General features: G+C 47.3%; 1 protein-coding gene across 19 annotated transcripts in view; it reads right to left on the reverse strand.

Annotated features, from left to right (window-relative positions):
* The window catches only part of HVCN1 (hydrogen voltage gated channel 1), a 37609-nt gene that overhangs the window by 11011 nt on the left and 5373 nt on the right, over positions 1-21225 (reverse strand). For 18 of the 19 annotated variants that reach the window (XM_084996292.1, XM_084996295.1, XM_084996294.1 and 15 more), the window contains 2 exons: positions 20024-20063; positions 3046-3327 (listed from right to left, as the gene is read on the reverse strand). In XM_084996292.1, the coding sequence (XP_084852418.1) occupies positions 3046-3327; positions 20024-20044 (303 nt within the window). In that variant the 5' untranslated portion in view covers positions 20045-20063. Of the gene's footprint in view, positions 1-342; positions 2772-2831; positions 3328-20023; positions 20064-21225 lie in introns of those variants that run through there. The other variant, XM_084996297.1, reaches the window with a different exon arrangement.

Below are 21225 nucleotides of genomic sequence, written 5' to 3' on the forward strand. Positions count from 1 at the left end.
GTCCAGAATGGGCAAACATACAGAAACAGAGAGTAGATTAATGTTTGTTTGGGGCCAGGAGTTACTGTCTCACAGAAATACTGAATTTCCTTTTGAGGTGATGGAGATGTTCTGGAACTAGTGGTGACGGTTACACAACATTGTGAATGTGCTAAATAAATGCCACTGAATCATTCACTTTAAAATGATTAAATTTTGGAGTTCCCATGTGGCTCTGTGGTTTAAGGATCTGGCGTTGCCACTGCAGCGGCTAGGGTTCAATCCCTGGCCTGGCAACTTACGTGTGCCACAGGTGCTAACAAATAAATAAAATGATTAAATTGTATGTGAATCTCACCTCAATTTTTTTTTTTTCTTTTTTGGCTGCCCCAAGGCATATGGAATTCCTCAGAAAGGGATCGGATCCAAACCACAGTTGCAACAACTGCAGGATCCTTAACCCTACTCACTGTTCCAGGCAGGGATCGAACCCACATCCTAGCCTGCAGAGATGCTGCTGATCCCACTGCACCGCAGTGGGAACTCTTCACCTCAATTTTAAAAAGTGAGAGAGAGACAGACCCAAGGTCCCAAAACTACAATGCCTGAGTCCCGGCCCCAGCCTCTATGAACCCCTAAGGCCCCAAATTTGCCAGTTCACAAGGCCCTTGTAGTTCCAGGAGAGCCACGTCACAAAGAAAAATGCTAAGAACTTGGGAAAGCCAGTTAATTCCAAATCCTCACCTGGAAGACGGGCATGCCTGGCAGAACGCAGTGGAGCAGAGCATGGGCTGTGGGGCGGCTCTAGCTCACCCGTTAGCCTGGACCTTGGCCGTAGCTTCCTTTTCCACCCCAGAGTGACAATGGGAGCAGTGCATGACATCATGTGTGAGCTGAGGGCCCAGCCTGAGTGAGCAGATAATAAAAGGGACACACCTGACTTTCCAGGCCACCCTCCCCTGGCCCAGCTTCCCTGTCCATCCGTGGTTTCCATGGACGCCTGACTCACCCCGAATTCTCTCCCCTGTGTTAGGAGTGACAACAGTTAACTATATATCATGTCACTGAGACCACCTCAAACCATAGGAACAGGAGGAGACTGCGTCCAAGAAAGGGATTCCAGAATCTCCTTATACACGGTTCTATTGGCAGAGATCAAACCCTTGAATCCTTATCTCCTCCTCCAAGGTGGCCTCCCTGCTTCCACTCTGAGCCCCTCTACAAATCTGGTCCTGTTGCCCCCATCCTTCCAGGGGATACACACAAGCCTTGCAGACCCTTCTCAGCTCCTCGAATGCTGAAGACCCTTTCCTCCCTCAGCCTGGGAGGCTCCTCCCCTGCCACCCACAGAGCTCACCTCTGCCCGACCTTCAGGTGTCAGGTGAGATGTCACCTCCACTGTCGTCACATGTCCTAGATCAGGTCTCCCCCACTCCCAGGGCCTCTCAGTGCCCCCTTTAGTGTCCCTGCAGAGGCTTCCCTCCACTTACAACCGCCCGCCTCTGCAGAGCATTGAGCAAGGGAGGGACGCACCCATTCCGCTGGCTGCTGTAGGCCCCGTGCACCGCAGGTGCTAAGATCTGACTGTTGGGAGAATGAATAAACAGCTCTACTCTGCTTCCCCCTGAGCCACGTGGCCCAGTTAGGAGAGGAGGGACCGCGCAAGGACTCCCCCTGGCAGCTGGAAGGAAGCTGGCTCCTTCCTTCTGCTCCCGGAATTGAGGGTTTGGGATTTCAACCCCAACAACTTAATACCATGTTTCCTCTCTCGTCAGAGCCACAGAGGGAAGCGCTGAGCTGCCAGCAGTGCTGGGCTGTCTGGCCTGCTTTTTTCTCTAAGCCACATGAGAGTGGAAAAAAAAAAAGACCCAAATCACTTCCTTTTCTATTTTACCCTGGAATGAAGTCCGTGATGGGAGAGATGAGGGCTGTTTCTCTCTGCCTCCAGAAAGAACTTTGGCTTTAGGGAGGGGTTGGATTACTGCGGTTGAGGGGAATGCCTGAAGCAAGAGCCCCAAATGGCTCTGTTCAGGGACAGGGCTGACAAGGAGCTGTGTGCGTCATGAGGCTCCTGAGCCCCCTGCTTTCTCCTGGGACCCGGAATGTGCTTCCAGACACCTGCTTGCTTCTCTTGGGGCTGGACCCCACCCGCATTTGTCCTTCATAGTTGGAAGACGTCAGGACAGCCCTGAACCCTGTAACAAGTTCCTTTCCCTTTGCTCTTCTCTGCAGCCCGTGTTTTCCTCCCAGGCTCTCCCCGTAACCACACCTGGAGGTGGGTGGTGGGTCGAGCCAGGCAGGTATCTTTGGCATCACTTCACAAGTGAAGAAACTGCCTCCCGACCCCAGTGGCAATGAGTTTGTGAGGCATGGGACCCTCATGGCCTTGCTCAACCCAGGGCCAGCCTTCCATGTTTGCTGAAGGAATGTGGGAATGTTTTATCTGCCCCCAGTGTTAACCCTTTAATTTACCTTGTGTGCGTGTGGTCAATCACGCATAAACCTACCATTTTAGCTATTTTACAGTTGGCATAAAGTTCAGAGGCATCAAGCACATTCCCGAGCATGTGCAACCATGACCTCTGTCTAGTTTCAGAACATTTTCATTACCCCAAATGGAGACTCGTATCCAAGAAGCAGTCACTCCCACTTCCTCCCTCCCTCCAATCTTGCTGTCTCTGGATTTATGTTATTCTAGACACTGCATATAAATGGAATTATAAGATATGGGGCCTATGTGTCCGGGTTCTTCCACTGAGTATCATGTGGTCAAGGTTCATCCACGTTGTGGCCTGTGTCAGTGCTTCACTCCTTTTTCCAGCTGAGGATGGATAGGTCACATTCTGTGTAGCCATCTGTCAGTGGATGTACCCTGACTTTGGTATCAGGATTTATTTTACCCCTGATAGCACTGGACCTGCCTGGTGTACCCAGTGCTGGATGGGGCACGTGGTCCACAGAATGGAATGAGCTGTTGCCAGAGATGGGCCCCCACCCTGCCCTCGTGACTCTTGCTGCCAGCTCTGCCCCACCCTGGGCACCTTGGGCCTCTGCCCGCCCACCTACCTGAAACCTGTGGGCGCTGAAGAGCTTCCTCAAAGTGCTCCTGAAGTCTAGGCGGGGCCTGGGCAGAGGGACAGGGGCTGCAGCCGGGTCAGTGGCTCTGCCCTCCTCGCCCGAGGCCGGCGTTTGCGGCGGCGGCTGCTCCTCCTCCTCCTCCTCCTCTTCATTCTCCCACTTCTTGTAATTGATGTTCCAGGCATGGTAGTCGTCCCCCACAACAGTGAAATGCTTCAAGAACTTGCTCATCCTCTCGGCAGGAGCCACCTTGGCCCTGCGGGTGACTGCCTGAAGGGAGGGGAAAGAGGTGAGCGCTTGAGCAGCCTAGCCGTCCCTCTGGGGCGGGGGCGGGGGCGGGGGTGGGGGGTGGGGAGCAGGGCCCCCAAGGGCCACAGGGGCAAAGGCAGTCTGGGTGCTCAGAGCACCCGCCGTGCAAGCACAGACCGTGAGGTCACAGTGGTTTCTCGTGTGTTTATTTTTGGAGCCCGGGATCTCAGGGCTGGTGAGGCAACAGGAAGCCCCAGGCCCTGTCAGGCTTGTCACTGTGGCCTAGCTGGCAGTAACCAACAGCATAGGTACTGCTGCCCAGTTGCAAAAACACCCACCACAGGCCCGTGTAAATACCAGAAGAGCGGCCCAAGGTTCAGAGGCTACCTAAAAACCCAGAGGTGAGAGCGGGCAGGGCAGGGCGAGGGGAGGGCAAAAGTAAAAGTAACCCAGCATTTCCCTGAGAAGCAAAGCCACCCTCCCCACCTTCCATGTCACCGATCAGTCCTGGAAAGGTGAGCAGCAAGTTCACCACGTTCTCCTAAGTTCAGCCAGTGCTGTTTTAAATATATTAGGGACAGCTGTTTAAAGATTCATGCCTTCAGAGCGAAAAAGTGAATAATCCCCCCACCGCTTTGACCAACCTACCCTATCAGATATCAAATTTTTTTCTAAAGTTCAACCTTCAGGTATAAAAATAGGCCATATGATCAGCGTAATAGGAAAGGAGAGCCCCCAACAGACCCAGGTCCCTGTGGGAACCTGTATATGACAGTGACAGCAGTCTAGCTCCATGAGAAAACACTGGGGAGGTTAGGACATCTGGCTTTCCCACAGAAAAAAAATCTTTATCTCACACCACGCACGGAATAAATTTCAGTTGCACTAACCTATACAAATGTATTTTTAAAAAGATTAAAAGTCTTAGGACAAAATACAGAGAAGTATCTTCATGACCTTAGGGCTGGAAAAGATTGCTAAAATAAGACACAAAATACAAAAGAATGGATAGATTTAACCCCTCAAAACTAAAATTTCTTTCTTTTTACAACCGCACCTGTGGCACATGGAAGTTCCCAGGCCACGGGTAGAATCAGAGCTGTAGCTGCCGGCCTGCACCACAGCCACAGCAACAATGGATCCAATCCACATCTGTAACCTATGCCACAGCTTGGAACAGCACCGGATCCTTAACCCATTGGGAGAGGTCAGGGATGGAACCTGTATCGTCACAGAGACAATATCATGTCCTTAACCTGCTGAGCCACTACAGGAACTCCCAAAGCTCAAAAATGTTATCCTTTGCCCTCTCTGTCTCTCTCTCTGTTTTTCTCTCTCTCTCTCTCTCACACACACACACACACCTACAAAGTCAGACCCACCACAGACTGGAAGTATTTGTGTATTTAATAGACAAAGATTTAGTATCCAGAATATATAAAGAAATCTTACCCCAAAAAAACAACTCCATGGAAATTAGGTAATGGGTATTAACAGACAGTTCACATGTGGGGAACTCCAAATGGGCTAGACACTCAGCTTCACTAATATTCAGGAAAATGTGAATTGAAGTAACAATCACACACATCTTTTCAGTGCTGGTGAAGGTGTGAAGCAATGGGGGTTTCTTGAGCCCAGAAGATAGGAACAGACACTGGAACCACTCTTTTTGGAAGCAATCTGGCACTGTTTTGTCAAGTTGGAGTTGTGCATATCTTAATGATCTGAAGGCTTCAAGAGAAACTCGCCTACATGTGCTCAAGTGAGTGGCATGTTCAAGAATGTTCGCTGCAGATGTTCACCCAAATGGTAGAGAGATAGGAATGCATTTTCTCTATTCATGTGATGGAATTCTATACAACAGTTAAAAGGAATGAACAATGGAGTTCCTGTTGTGGCTCAGCAGTAAGGAACCTGATTAGAATCTGTGAGGACTTGGGTTCAACCCCTGGCTTCACTCAGTGGATTAAGAATCTGGCTTTACCATGAGCTGTGGTGCAGGTTGCAGACATGGCTCAGATCTGGCGTTGCTATATGGCTGTGGCATAGGCTGGCAGCTGGAGCTCTGATTGGACCCTTAGCCTGGGAACCTCCATATGCCACGGGTGGGGCCCTAAAATAAAAAAAAAAAAAGGAATGAACTACATCTCCATGCATCACTGATAACATCCATGTGTACCCCTTCAGCAGTACTGAGCACAGTGGATCATGCCCTTTCTTCAAAAAGTTCCTTCATTGGCTTCTGGGATTCCACACTCTCTTGGTTTTCCTCCTACTTCAATGGCTGCAAAATGTTGCTTCAAATTGTTTCTGGAATGTGTAAAAATGTGAGCATCTACATACAAAAAAAAAAAAAAATGGGATTTCTGCTTCTGACCATGATACAGTAACTGGTGTAAACATACCACTTAGAAAAAATGCCATAAAAGTCGATAAAATATAACTATAAAATTGGATAAAATGTATGAAATTAACTGTGATCTCTGAGAGAAGAGAAACAAATGAGATGAACTCCACAGTCACTGGCTTTCTGCCTGGACGCACTTTGTGAACTGTGGAGACGAAGATTATAGTTCAGAGCTACTGAACTTCCCTTTCTCAGGAATTTGCAGAGAATATCGGAGAAAAGGAAGCAGTACAGAGAAGGAACTCCAAAAACTGGACTTTGGCTGAGTCCTTCATATATGCAAAGCAAGATACTATGAGGCAGGGCAAAATGTAACTTTCAGGGTAGGGGAAAAAAACCCTTGGCAAACTGTGAGCTGAACAACTATCAGAGATTACACAGGGCTGGGTTGGAAGATCTGTGAGTTTCAAACACCTGGAGTAGGGAGATTTTGTTCAACTCTGAGCATGCAGTAGAAATTCTAGAAAAGCCACACCTTATAAGTAGACCTAATCTAACCTTCTAGTTAGGGCTATCTTAGACCTGTCCCACTTAGCTTAAAAGTAAGGCTTTTTAAAAAGATCAAGCTAGAAGTTCCCATTGTGGCTCAGTGGTAACAAACACGATCAGTACCCATGAGGACATGGTTCAATCCCTGGCCTCCTTCAGTGGGTTAAGGATCCAGCGTTGCTGTGAGCTATGGTGTAGGCTGTAGACACAGCTCAGATCTGGCATTGCTGTGGTTGTGGTATAGGCAGGCAGCTGAAGCTCTGATTTGACCCCTAGCCTGGAAACTTCCAGATGCTGAAGGTACGGCCCTATTAAAAAATAATAATAAAATAAAATAAAAAGATCAAGCTAATCTCTAAGCTAATTAACTGCCTGTTAGAACAAAACTCAATACTCTACTGAGGAAGACAGCAAAATGCCCTCAACAACATAACAATCATAATGTCCAGGGTATAATAAAAAATTACTAGACAGATTAATAAGCAGAAAAATGTGGCCTTAACTGATAGACAAATCAGCTTATTACCTCAAAATAGACAGATAATGGAATTGGCCAACAAAAACTTGAAAAGAGCTATTCTAAATATGTTCACGGATTTCAAGGAAAACAAAAACTTAATGAGGGAACAAATGCAGAATCTCAAAAACAGAAACTATAAAAAAGATCCAGGAGTTCCCACTGTGATGCAGTGGGTGAAGAATCTGAGTGCAGCAGCCTGAGTCACTGTGGAGGTGTGGGTTTGATACCTGGCACAGCGCAGGTGGGTTAAAGGATCTGGCATTGCCATAGTTGTGGCATAGGTTGAATCTGCAGCTTGGATTCAATCCCTGGCCCAGGAACTTTCATTTGCCATGCGTGTGGCCATTAAAAAAAAGATCCAAATGGATACTCTAGAATTGAAAAATATGTATATGAAATGAAAAATCACTGGATGGGCTTAATAGCTGGTTAGATGCTACAGAAGAAAAGATCAGTGAACCTAAAGACAAAAAATCTAAAAGACCCAGTGGAAGCATGGAGAGAAAAAAGGCTGGGGTGGGGGTGGGGGTGGGAGTGGCAGGTGAAGAGAACAGAGCCTCAGGGACAATATTAAGTAACCAAATATACGTATACCTGGAGTACCAAAAGGAGATGAGAGAAAAAATATTTGGAGAAATAATGGCTGAAAACAATATCCAAATTTGATGGAAAAATATAAACATGTAGATCCAAAAGTCAGTGTCCTCAGAGTGTCATGTGACATCTGACCTAGAGCAGAGGCCCATCAAGTGCTTGTTGGCTGAGGGCACTGGTGCCCTGTTTCCCATGCCAGCACACCAACTGCTGGGTTCCCAGGGCTGACCAAGGGCCAGGCCTGCAGCTCTGGGTGCTACTGGCCATATTTGTCTCCCCGAAACACCTCACCTGGCAGACGGAAATCTGTGCTAGTTCTCAGCATGGCAGGAACCTCAGGGTGCTTTGCGAAAACCACACTGATGTTTCATACAGGAGAGGAAATTTTTTTTTTTGAAATTTTGCGTCCAGTAAAGTAGTAACTTTCAGTAATTTGGGATGAGACTATTTATGGCATGCAGCAGAGCAGAAAACAACTCTGGTTTTAAGTCAAAGATCTGTCATGCTGGAAACAGAAATGTTCCAGAAAAGGGCAAAGATATAGCTGATCATGAAAATGTTGCGGGCGTCGGCAGCTTCACCACCCACCCTGGAATCTCAGCTCTCGGGATCCCCCTGTGCTGCCAGGACAGGTGGAAGGACTGACTCAGTGAGTTACGTGGACCACCAGGCTCAGTGCCTGGCTTGGAGCAGCCCCTCCATAAGCATCAGCTGGTATTATTATTCCTCAACAACAAAAATTCTCACCTCCACTCCTCCACCTTCATCACTGCCCATGGATATTTTGCTTCTCTGGTTACTGGCCCGACACTGCCCTCTCTGGGGTTAATACCCCAGACTGTTTAGTTATATGAACTTCAAGATCCCCTTTGTGGCTGAGGCTCGAATGATTTGTTTCTATCACAAGGAACTCTCTCTTGCCACCCAGAGAGTCTAAATGAGAGGAGTCCCTGGCGCTAGACACCCCCATCTCTGTCTCCCCTGCATTAAGACTTGCTGTCCCACTGGCACTGGCACTGCCCTCTCTGGGATCACCTTTCCATATCAAAGCCCACGCCTGTCGTTCCCACCTGGACTTGACTGCACCCGCCCCCACAGTGGACGTGGTTCTGTTTGACAAGATGGCCTCTTGATTTTTGTCCCATCTCTGGCCACCCTTTCTATAGCATGTCCCTGCCCTCAGGCCACCAGAAGTCTTCAAGTCCCTAGCCCTGAGCTTGTCCTGGCTCAGGGCAACTCTCTCCCGTTGGTGGTCTCTGCACACATGTGTTCTTGCTGCTGCTCAGGTGCACATCAGTCTCCACCTGCTGTCTGATATCCCGCCAGGTCATTAGTTTGCTGTGACCCAAACTGAACGAATTTCTTTCTTCTTCTTCTTAAAAAAACTTTAGTGGAATATAGTTGACTTACAAAGCTGTGTTAATTTCAGGCATACAGAAAAGTAAAGAACTTGGAGTTCCTGTTGTGGCTCAGCAGTAACCAACCCGACTAGTATCCATGAGGACGCAGGTTGGATCCCTGGCCTCGATCAGTGGGTTAAGGATCTGGTGTTGCTGTGAGCTGCGGTGTAGGTCACAGACGTGGCTTGGATCCCACACTGGTGTGGCTGTGGTGTAGGTCTGCAGCTGCAGTTCTGATTCAACCCCTCGCCTGGGAACTTTCATATGCCACAGGTGGGGCCCTAAAAAGAAAAAAAAAAAAAAAGGAAAAAGAAAAGTAATGATCTGAACTCATTTTTTATCTTTTCTCCCCAATCCACTCCTCCTTCCACATTCTGCTAGGGCATGGCAGCACCTCCACCCTGCTGCACAAGCCAAGAACTAAAGTTCATTCTTGGCTCCTCTCCCTCAAGCCCAGCAGCCTAACTGCCTGAACACCGCTCATGCTGCACTTTTTTTTTTTCTCCGCCTCACCCTCTCCCTCCCACCGCTGTCACTTCTCGCCCAGATGCCAGCACCAGTCTCTTTACTTGGCCTCCTGCCTCTGATCCTTTTTCCATCCGGTGCCAGCCAGGGCCACCTTTCTCCATCACTGGTCTGGCAGTGTCCCTGCCCTCCCCTCTCCCCAGTACTGTCAGCCCTTCCCAGCCTCACCTCCTGCCACCACTGCCCTCAGGACAAGGTCAAAGCTCTCTTGGTCTCCTCCCAGGCCTCCACCACCCTCCAGCTACACTGCACGCATTGCTGTTCTAGAACAAACCACGCTCTCTCTTGCTTCCAGGACTTTGCATGGCCTGCCCCACTGCCTGGAACACCCTCTGCCTGTCTCACCCTGGTTCTCTCTCAGGTCTTACAGACATCAATTTTACCTCCCCTGGGAGGCCTTCCTTAACCGCCACCTGCTGGGTGAGGGTTCTTCCTTCTCTTTCCTATCAGGTCCCTCTGTGTCACACTGTGACATCTCAGTGTCTGCCGTCTGTCTCTTGCACGGGTCGGTGAACTGGGGTGGAGGGGGGGGTGGCAGATGCTCTTCCTCCTGCAGTTACAGGGATGGGATCAATACATGTTTAATAACAACAAAACCTCAGGGGCTAGCCATCAAAGGTAAAAGTTTCGCCTACTGCTCTTTTACACATGACAAGTATTCGATCAGAAAAATTATTCTGGGAGAGAAATGAGAAAAACAGACCCCTAGAATTGATGGAGAAGACAACGATCTTGTGACCATGTATTCTTACAGGCTCTGAAGCTGCCATCTGTAGGAGGGGGAAAGTCCCTATTTCAAGGTCATCCAACAAGCACTGAAAAAGATAACTTTTTAAGAAACAACTGACTCCTGATTCCCAGGGCCTAATGTCCCTGAATGTTCCCCTTTCCCTCCCAGAGCCTACTTCTGGGGACCTAATCTACTTTTTAATCAACACTCTCACCCCTAAACAAGACACAATAGCAGCAACATCTATTATTACTGATTGTTTATTATTTGTTACATCGGCGCACTGCTAAGTTCCTTAAACACACTATTTCATTTTAATTCCTAACAACACTCTGAGGTCGAAGCCAGCATTTTGGGTCTGGGTGAAAAAGGGGACTTGTCCAAAGTCACACACTCAGAAAATGGCAGAGTTGGGATCTGCCCTTGGGTTGTACGACCTGAAGACCCTGTGTTAGAACACACGGCAGAGAGAAAGCCAGGCAGTCCATGACTGGAGATCTGCCTCCTAGGAGGGTGAGGTGGGTTAAGCTGTAGCTGCCCCCAAGTTCATGTTCACCTGAAACCTCAGAACATGATCTTGTTTGGAAGACAGGCCTTTGCAGATGTAATTGGTTAAAAGATTGTGTGATCAAACCATCCTGGATTTAGGGTGGACCCTAAATCCAATGACTGGTGTCCTTGTAAGAAAAGGAGAGGACACCCAGGGGAGAAGGCCCCTAGAAGGTGGAGGCAGAGACTGAAGTGGTACAGCTCCAAGCCAAGGATGCCACAGATGGCCAGCAACCACCAGAAGCTGGGAGAGGGGGATGGGACGGACCCTCCCACCCTGTCTTCAGGGAACAGATTCTGCCAATATCCTAATTTTGAAACTCTGGACTTCAGAACTGAGGGAATACATATCTGCTGCTTTAAGTCATCTATGTTGTGGAAGTCCCAGGAAGCTAACACAGAAGGGGAGGGCCCGGGTCAGCTCACGGCAGGGCTGGGGGCATAGATCACGTACTCTCTTTCCCTTTATCTCTGTGGTCCACCATCCAACCTTGACTCCTGGAGGTCACAAAACCACATGGACCAAGCTTGTTTTTTTTTTTTTTTTTTTTTGCTCGTAGCTTCTGGGCCACCTTCATTGGTAACAATCCTGAGAAGAAGCTAAGTGGGAGGGGCCGTCTCTCTATTCTACAGAAGGGGAAACTGAGGTTCAGAGGAGAGACCATGGAGTTCCTGTTGTGGCTCAGTGGTAACAAACCTGACTAGTATCCAGGAGGACACAGATTCAAGCCCTGGCCTTACTCAGTAGGTTAAGGATCTGGCATTGCCGTGAGCTATGGTGTAGTTGCAGATGAGGCTTGGATCCCATGTTGCTGCAGCTGTGGTATAGGCTGGCAACTGCAGCTCCAATGTGACCCCTAGCCCAAAGCCACCCAGTTTGGTAGGCCAACAGAGGCGGAGGGTGGAAGGCCCACCTCTGTAACACCGGATGGGCACTGAAATGGTTATGTCGTTTTTTTCCCCCTTTTTTGGCTGCCCCACGCCATATGGAGTTCCTGGGCCAGGGATCATATCAAAGCTGCAGTTGCGACATATGCCACAGCTGCAGCAGCGCCACATCCTTAACCCACTGTGCTGGGCCAGGGATTGAACCTGTATCCCAGTGTTCCAAAGATGCCGCCAATCCTGTTGCACCACAGTGGGACTCCAGGTGTGTTCTTCTTAGGAGGGAAATGAGGAAGTTGCTTTCATCTTTTGAAAAAATATTTGAGTTTCCCATGTGCCAGGTATGGGGGCAAAGGTCAGCCTTAAACCGGTTTCCATCAAATTTTTAAATATCCTTATTGTTTGATCTGACAAGGGACTTACACTATGAACACACTCAGGCATGTGACACTCAGGTATGGTGTTCACTGCAGTCCAACAGCCCCAGACTAGAAACACCCTCAAGGCCATGGTTACACACACTGTGGTAGAGCCACACTATGGAATACTACACAGCTGTTAAGGATGCAGAAAGCCAGCATAACTGCACATGCTGACATAGAATATCTACAGTCAAGTGAAAAACCAGCATATTACAGACCAGAATGTATAATTCCATTTTTGTTAAAAACAAAATCAACAACCCAAACCAAATGGTTACCTATGTGAAGGAATAGGGATTGGGTTGGAAGATGACTTTTCTTTTTCTACGAGGTTTAACCATAAGAAATAGCCATTTTTGGAGTGAGTGAGATCTAACCTGCAGAGGATGAAGCATTTGAGGTAGGAGGGAAAGAGGGATACACTTATATACCCAATGTATACATAACTGGAATCTCTGAATCAGAAAGCCAAGACAATGAAACAGAGTAGTTCAAGATATAATTCAAGAAAACTTTCCTGAAATTAGACTTTAAAAAAAATTTTTGCAGGTCAAAATTGGTAGAAAGTGACAATTTCATGCAGTTCAACCTAATATATACCTGTTTGTTGTTTTAATTTCTTACACTGAGAACTTGTTCAGGTATGGTTTTCAAAAACAAAGAGACATAAGCGGTAAAGCTGGAACATGAACTCAAGTCTACTGGTTTTGTTTTTCCTGAGATGCTCTGTCAGTGAGGGGAAAACATGGCACAAAAGCTGATTTTTTTTCTTTTTTTCTTATTAGGGCCACACCCATGGCACATGGAAGTTCTCGAGCGAGGGGTTGAATTGGAACTGTAGCTGCTGGCCTCCACCACAGCCATAGCAACTTGGGATCTGAGCCACATCTGAGATCTCTGCTGCAGCTTGGGGCAACACCAGATTCTTAACCCACTGAGTGAGGCCAGGGACTGAACCCACATACTCATGGTTACTTAGTTGGGTTCTTAAACCACGAGCCATAACAGGAACTCCAAAATCTGATTTTTTTTTAAAGCAAGAAGAATGATGCAATCTTCCCTCCCTGAGCAGAGGAAAGTGAGCACTTGCAACATGGCTATCACCACCACCCAGCAGACAGTCCATGGACTCGCACCTGGGTCTCTTGTCTTCTGGTCCAGGGGGGGTCTTATGACACACTCAGGGTCAGAGAAGTTGTCTCCAATCCCTGTCTTCTCTTCCCTCCCCATAGCCCACCTGTCACTAAGCCCTATGGATTTTAGCCTCCAAATGACCCTTGAATCCATCACCTACTTCACCCCATCTTCCGCAACCTCCCTGAGCCATCCCCCACCTTTTACCTGGAGGATGTACCAGCTCCTCACCGTTCTCCCCATCACTCTTTCATTCTCATCAGCAGCCTGAGAGCACTTCTCTAAACCTAATCATGTCTCTCCCTGTGCAGAAAAAGCCTGAGGCTGTTGCCCTTTGAATGGTCTGCTTGGCCCCTGGCTGGAACCTGGGAGCTTGGATTTCTGGAGGGTTCCCACCTGGTAAGAACAGCTCGCTGTGCCCAGACTGTTTGTAAAGACAATGTGCCTTATGTTGAATACTTGCTTTCCTCTGCGTTGTCAGGAATTTTGGGAGACTGGAAGGTACCCATGCGACCAGCCCCCAAATGAAAATCTGGGTCTTGGAGTTCCCGTTGTGGCTTAGTGGTTAACGAATCCAACTAGGAACCATGAGGTTGAGGGTTCAATCTTTGGCCTTGCTCGGTGGGTTAAGGATCTGGGATTGCCGTGAGCTGTGGTGTAGGTTGCGGACGTGGCTCAGATTCCGAGTTGCTGTAGCTGTGGCTTAGGCTGGTGGCTACAGCTCCGATTAGACCCCTGGCCTGGGAACCTCCATAGGCCGCAGGAGAGGCCCTAGAAAAGGCAAAAAGACAAAACAAAAACAAATAAACAAAAAAACCTGGGTCTCTAAGAAGTTCTCCTAGTAGACAACATTTCACATGTGTTTCACAACTTGCTCCTGGAGGAATTAAGCAAGTCCTGTGTGACTCTGCTGGAAACACACTCTGGAGGCTTGTGCCTGGTTTCCCCTGAACTTCACCTCATGCACCTTTTCCCTTTGCTGATTTTTCTGTAAAAATCTTAGCCATGAGTAGCACTGTGTGCTGAGTCCTTTGAGGCCTCCCAGTGAATTGCTGAACCTGGGGTGTGCTTAGGGACCCTTCATGCACTCCATTATTTAAAATTCTTCTTTGGCTTCCCACTGCTCTTAAAAAAAAAGACCCAAGTGCCTTCCAGGACCCACCCCCATTCTGCACACTGTGGCCTCTGTCTGCCTATGCAGTCTTACCTGTCACCAGTTTCTCTGCTCTGGCCACACTGTCTCCACTCAGCCCTTCTCACTCAACAGGTTCCTTCCACCACAGGGCCTTTGCACTTGTGGTTTCCTCTGTCTGGAATGCCCACTCCTCTTCTACCTTGTCATTTTTCTTTTCCTCTTTCAGGAGTCTCCCTAGAGCATCCCAGCTCCAGGAAGCTGACCGTGTACCTCCCCTTTTGCACTCATGCATGGCCCACACTCCTCCCAGCAGAGACAGATCCACCTGCTGGCGTAGCAGAGTCTGTTGCCTCCTCCACTCCCCTATCAGGGCAGAGAATAGGTGGGTGGGTGGGTTCCGGCTCATGCCACATCCTCTGCAACCTTTGCTCCTGGAAGACTGCAGGTTCCCATTCAACATATCTGGAGGGTAGAATGAATCCCTCGAGCAAATCTCTCCCCCTGGGGAGGTCTCATGCACCCCAGGGGCTCACATACCCAGCCCCCAGGGATTTGTGTTCTGAGGAATGCCTATTTTTAAAATCAGGGAAGTCTTTAAATAAGCGTAGCAGCTTTTCCTTCCCTAGGGTGGGGAGGAAGTTTGAGGTTCACAAAAATAACCACCGCCATGGCTGATCAGCTCTGTTGAGGAGGGGGGTTGCTTATAGCCTGAGGAGCCTGACTGGCAGCCCAGGTTCTCCCAGAGAGGCAGTCTCCAGCTTTTCTCTCCTTCCCCTATAGGGTTGAAATCCCTCCTGCCATGATGGCAAGAGGGATCATGAGGCAGAGACAATGTGAGAAATAATATTTAAGGTAGTGCAAACTGTAGAGCTCTGTAGCCCCAGAGCACCTGCCATTTTTCAAGCTTTGTGCAAATGTCCTTTCTAACACATGGCAACAACTCCATGGTGGGGTGGGGGTAGGGGACCTGAATCCTCTGCATTCACAGGTAAGGAACCTGGGAACAGAGAGGCCAAGCAACTTGCTCCAGGTCACACAGCCTGTGAGAAGCAGAGCTCAGATTCCAACCTAGGCTTGGTGGCCCAGAGCCCCCTCCTCCCACTACACAAATGACCTCTTCCACCACTGCCCTGGACCCGGCTCACTGCTGTGAAGGCTAACACTCAGTGGGGAGTTCAGTTTTCTGAGTGTTACTCAGAAAGAAACCTATTTTATACCCTGGATCTTAGTACACACTGACATATATATATATATGACAAACACTAAAGATCATACATGAGAGACTTGTGTTTTCCACTTTATTCTATTTCTCAAAAGGCTGACTGCAGCCCATTAGTGCGTTTCAGGAGTCATCAATGGGCTGATGTGGAAAGACATGGGTATGGTGGGAGGGAGAGGATGATGGTCAGAGAGGAGATAATCCTGCCTGAAGTCTGTGATTCGCTCATGCTAACTGGAAAGCATAAATCATGCTGCTATTTGTGTTATGAAAGCATAGAAAGAAAAAAAGATATAGTTACCCAGCTAGAAATTAGGACCTATCACCAGTATGACTGAGTCATCTGGGCCACCCCCTTCCTCCAATACCTTAGTGATGCTTCAGCCATGGAAAAGACAGGATAAATAAGAGTTCAGGGATCCCCTTTTTCCTGCCGCCACTGTGATGCAGTCCTTGGAAGGAGGCCTTGATTAGCCATGGTTTAACCAATGGCTCTCAGCCCTGGCTGCACAATGGAACTACGTGGAAGCTTTAAAAAACAAACAAAAAACAAAAAAACAAAAAAAAAAAACCAGTGTCTGGATCCCAGGCCTCAGGATTGTGATTCAGTTGGTCTGGGGTGGCCCGGGTGTTGAGATCTCCAATATGCAGCCAAGGTCAAGAACCACCATCATGAATGGGTTAAGAAGATATGGTACATATACACAATGGAATACTACTTAGCCATAAAAGAGAACAAAATAATGCCATTTGCAGCAACATGGATGGAACTAGAGACTGTCATATTAAGTGAAGTAAGAAAGAGAAAGACAGATACCATATTATATCACTTACATGTGGAATCTAAAATATGGTACAGATGAACCTATCTACAGAACAGAAACAAACTCCCAGACATAGAGAACAGACTTGTGGTTGCCAAGGAGGAAGGGGAGGGAGTGGGATGGACAGGGAGTTTGGGGTTAGTAGATGCAAACTATTCTATCTAGAATAGATAAGCACTGAGGTCCTATGTACAGCACAGGGAACTATATCTAATCACTTGTGACAGAATATGATAGAATATGAGAAAAAGAATGTATATATATGTATGACTGGGTCACTTTGCTGTACAGCAGAAATTGAAAGAACACTGTATATCGTCTATAATAAAAAAAAATTTTTTTAAAAGAACCAACATTGTAAATGAACCCGGAGCCTGCAAACACCTTGTGAGAAAAGTACCAAAGTGCCACAAGGATTTCTAAGCACACCTGGCAACTAAGTTCCCCCATGTGGCTGGTGACATGCAATCACCTGATGAGGACAGGTCAGCTGACAGGTTGAAAAGCCAATTTATCCTTATAATGGTGTCAACAGTTCCTGTGTTTCAAATGTTTGCTATAGCCCGGCCCCCTATTAAGTGCTTTCATGCACTATCTTGTTTAATCCTCATTGCTCCCATTTTATAGAAGAGGAAAGTAGAGGCTCAGAGAGGTGGGAACGGGCAGAGAGGGACTCTGAGGAAGGCAGGGGTCCAGAGCTTTCTGGGGCCTCTCAGCAGAGCCTGCTATAGCAAATCAGGTCTGAACCCCACCAACTTCTCTTACAGCACAGCTGTTTTCCTGCCTCAAAGTAGAGGAGCTGGACAATTAAATCCTATTAAAGCATTTTTTTAAAAACATAATTAACTCCACCATGGTAAATTATTAAAAGGAACTTGTTCTTTGAATTACTAAGAGGCTTATTTGCTACAAGTAGTCCTGGCACAACCTTCCGCAGCTCCCCAGCAGTGCCGCTGGGGCCACCCCTTGTACTGGCCCCCAGAGACCCCTGAGGTGTGTCCTTGGTTCTGCATGCCAACACTCTGCTTTTCCCAAGGTTTGCATGACCTCACACCTGCCACTCGTCCCGGCAGCCAGACCTGCCAATGCTCCTGGAGCCCCAAACTTTTTTTTTTAATTGTCTTTTGTCTTTTTAGGGCCACACCCGAGGCATATGGAGGTTCCCAGCCTAGGGGTCTAATCAGAGCTGTAGCTGCCGGCCTACACCACAGCCATAGAAACTCCAGAGCCAAGCCACGTCTGTGACTTACACCACAGCTCACGGCAATGCCAAATCCTTAACCCACTGAACGAGGCTAGGGATTGAACCCGAAACCTCATGGTTCCTAGTCAGATTCGTTTCTGCTGTGCCACTCCTAGAGCCCCAACTTTATCTGCTATCATTCACCCTAATGAGCAGACATTTTTCCCAGATCAATTTCTCTCAGTATTACTATGAAACCATGAGCAAAAGGAAATCAACTCATAATAATCCCAACACACCAAATTTATCTACTATCTACTCATCTCTCTTTTACAATTATAGTAAAAAACTACAGACAATGCTGTATCTTATTTTTTCCCCACTAATTATATACATTTGTTATGCCTTTTTTAAAATGATTTTTATTTTTTCCATTATAGTTGGTTTAGATTTATGCTTTTTTTTTTTTTTTTTTTTTTGTCTTTTTGCCATTTTCTTGGGCCGCTCTCATGGCATATGGAGGTTCCCAGGGTAGGGGTCGAATCAGAGCCATAGCCACCAGCCTACGCCACAGCCACAGCAATGTGGGATCCGAGCCGCGTCTGCAACCTACACCACAGCTCACGGCAACACCGGATCCTTAACCCACTGAGCAAGGCCAGGGATCGAACCCGCAACCTCATGCTTCCTAGTCGAATTCGTTAACCACTGAGCCACTATGGAAACGCCTAGATTTATGCTTTTTAATGGCCAAGAATTTTACCAAAGAGTCGATGCCTTTTTTTTTTTTTTTTTTTTAATTTTATGGCCACACCTCTGGCATATGGAAGTTCGTGGGCCAGGGATCAACCCAGGCCTCCACAGAGACCCAAACAAGTGCAGTCAGATTCTTAACCCAATGTTCCACAGCAGGAACTCCTCGTTCATTTTTAGTACCTTGTCACCAATTCTAGGGCCACATTTTCTCACATTTTAACATTTCTGAAATCTGTCTTACAACTGACCATTGTCAGTGTTGTGACACATTATATCACAGTAAATGGCAGCACTTTTTCTTCTTTATAGCACATAAAATAATGGTGTATCTACAATCAATGGCATCTTACATGCTAAGAAATGCATAAATTTGTGTTTCTGGATTGTGCCGTAAATTATACTTTTTCTGTTGTTTTTTTCCTTTTTTGGCCACACCTGTGGCATATGGAAATTCCTACACAAGGGATCGAATCCAAGCTGCAGCCACAACCTATGCTACAGTTGCGGCAACTCTGGATCCTTTAACCCAGTGCTCCAGGCCAGGGAATTAACCCTCATTGCCACAGAGACAACATCGGATCTTTAACCTGCTGTGCCATAGCGGGAACTCCTACTTTTCCCTTTTTATGGGTTGTTTCCTTTCCCATAACTGAAATGACCAGGTTTGACTAAGACCGTTTTCATGATTCCTGATACACCCTGGCAAGTTTTTTTCCAGTATAGTCATATGGGTTGATCCAGCCCCTTGTGAGATGTAGGAGTGAGCCGGTTTCACCACAGCATAACAACCAGTGAGCACTTCCACTTGTGCTTTTTTGGTTTGCCTGATAGGAAGCTATAAATGAAGGAAACTACTCCATCTGCCTTTCTGTGAGTATTAATGGTAACTGGAACTCACAGACCCCTGTTCCTGGGTGGCAGGCACTAAGCTTCCCATATCTTATCAGGAACTGTCACAACTCTACATGGTGGGGATTGTCATCCCTCTGCTGGAAAGGCCATCATATTTCATTAATGTAAAGATGAACATTTCTCCATATTTCAACATTTCTGAAATCAGATTGTGAGCATGTTGTGTCACTGGCCTCTTTCCCCTCCCACACTGTAGACAGCTGTAAATCAGAAATACGCTGACAATGAAAGGGGCCAGCAATCTGGTGAAATGCCAAGATCACCACCACCACCATCATCATTCCAGGGTCCTGCTGACTCATACTTGCTTCTCGGACTCTGCCCCCACCACTCTGCTGCTACCCCGAGCTCCTGGCACTGCCCTCACAGCTCTGCCTGGCCAGGCCCCCAGAACCTCCAGGTGAACAGCTGGAATGAAAACCAACACTTCCTCTCCACCAAGTCCCACCCTTCACAACCAGTGTCTCCCCAGATCTTACAAACCTGCACCCTAGATACATACCAAGGATCAAATGCATGAGTCCTGCTCGGGATGGCCACACAATACAGAATGCAGAGCATTTGCTCTGGTATCCGGCCAGGTTGAAATCCCTTTCGCCACTTCCTAGCTGTGTGATCTTGAGCAAGTAGCTTTACTTCTTTGTGCCCGGTAGTTGGGAGAAGTATTGGCCTAGCATTCTGAAACCATTGTCTCCTCGACTGCTCCCGAGCCTTTAGGAACTGGGGCGGGGGGGGGGGGGGCAGTGGTAAGTAACTTTACCCCATTTTCCAGACAAGGTAACTGAGGCTCAGGGAGGTCAAGGGCCTGGCCAGATGACTGGGGGCCATTAAAAAATGCAAAGCTGGGCTTTGAACGATCTGTTTCCGATTATCAAGCTATCTTGAATCCTTCAAAGATTTTACCTTTGTGACTTTAAACACTTTGGCACTGCAGGAACACCCTGAACAGATGTTTTCCTCTACCCTGTTAGAATTCTATCTTCTCAAGGCTGGGAGATCCCTTAACACTGCTAGTCCACCAGAACCAATTTACCTTTTCATCCCAGGTGGCCATTTTCCTGTCGTCTCTGGGTCTGGAAAATAAGAAAACACTTGTCCGGATCTGTCATCCCGCAACAGTTTCTTACAAATTATTTTTAACTTGCTTAAGTAGTAAATGATAAAGCTCAAAGCATATAGAGGATATACTCAAAAGAGCTGAAAACAGGCTTTGAAACAAATACATGTACATGAATCTGATAGCCAAGTGGAAACAACTCATGTCCATTAATGTATGAGTGGATAAACATCCATACAATGGAATAAAAAGAAATGAAATACATATGGAATTCCCGGGCCAGGTATAAGATCCAAGCCACAGTTGTGACCTAAGCCACAGCTGTGGCAATGCCAGATCCTTTTAGTCCACTGCACTGGGCCAGGGATCGAACCTGAATCCCAGAGCTCCCAAGACACCGCCAATCTTGTTGCGCCACTGTGGGAACTTCAGAAATTAAATACTTTTGTATTACATATACAAATATCCAATTATTATTCTGTACACTGAAATGAATCTTCTATGTCAATTGTTCAATGAAAAAGATATGAAGTATTGATACAAACTACAACATAAATGAACCTCTAAAATATTATGCTAGTGAAAGAGGCCGGTCACAAAATGTCACATATTACATGGTTCCATTGATGTGTAATATCCAGAATATGCAAATCTGTGCAGAGAGAGCGCAGACTGGTGGCCTAGGCACTGGGGGGAGGGGGACAGGGAGGCACTGGCTAAAGGGACAGGGTTTCCTTTTGAGGTGATAAAGATGTTCCAAAACTAGATAGAGGTAGTGGCTGCACCACATCAGTAATGTATTATATGACACTGAATCACTCAGTTTAAAAGTTAATTAAAGGAGGAGTTCCCATTGTGGCTCAGTGGTTAATGAATCCGACTAGGAACCATGAGGTTGCGGGTTTGTTCCCTGGCCTCCCTCAGTGGGTTAAGGATCTGTGAGCTGTGGTGTAGGTTGCAGATGTGGTTCTGGCGTAGGCCGGTGGGCTACAGCTCCGATTTGACCCCTAGCTTGGGACTCTCCATATGCTGTGGGAGCAGCCTAAGAAATGGCAAAAGGACAAAAAAAAAAAAAAGTCAATTAAAGGAGTTCTCACGGTGGCTCAGCAGGTAAGAACCCAACTAGTATCCATGAGGATATGGGTTCAACCCCTGGCCTTGCTCACTGGGTTAAGGAT

This window comes from Sus scrofa, chromosome 14, assembly GCF_054392235.1.
Source record: "Sus scrofa isolate SSC_HxYL_T2T_F1_AM1 chromosome 14, Sscrofa_HxYL_maternal_Yorkshire_Landrace_v2.0, whole genome shotgun sequence".
Classification (NCBI taxonomy): Eukaryota; Metazoa; Chordata; class Mammalia; order Artiodactyla; family Suidae; genus Sus; species Sus scrofa.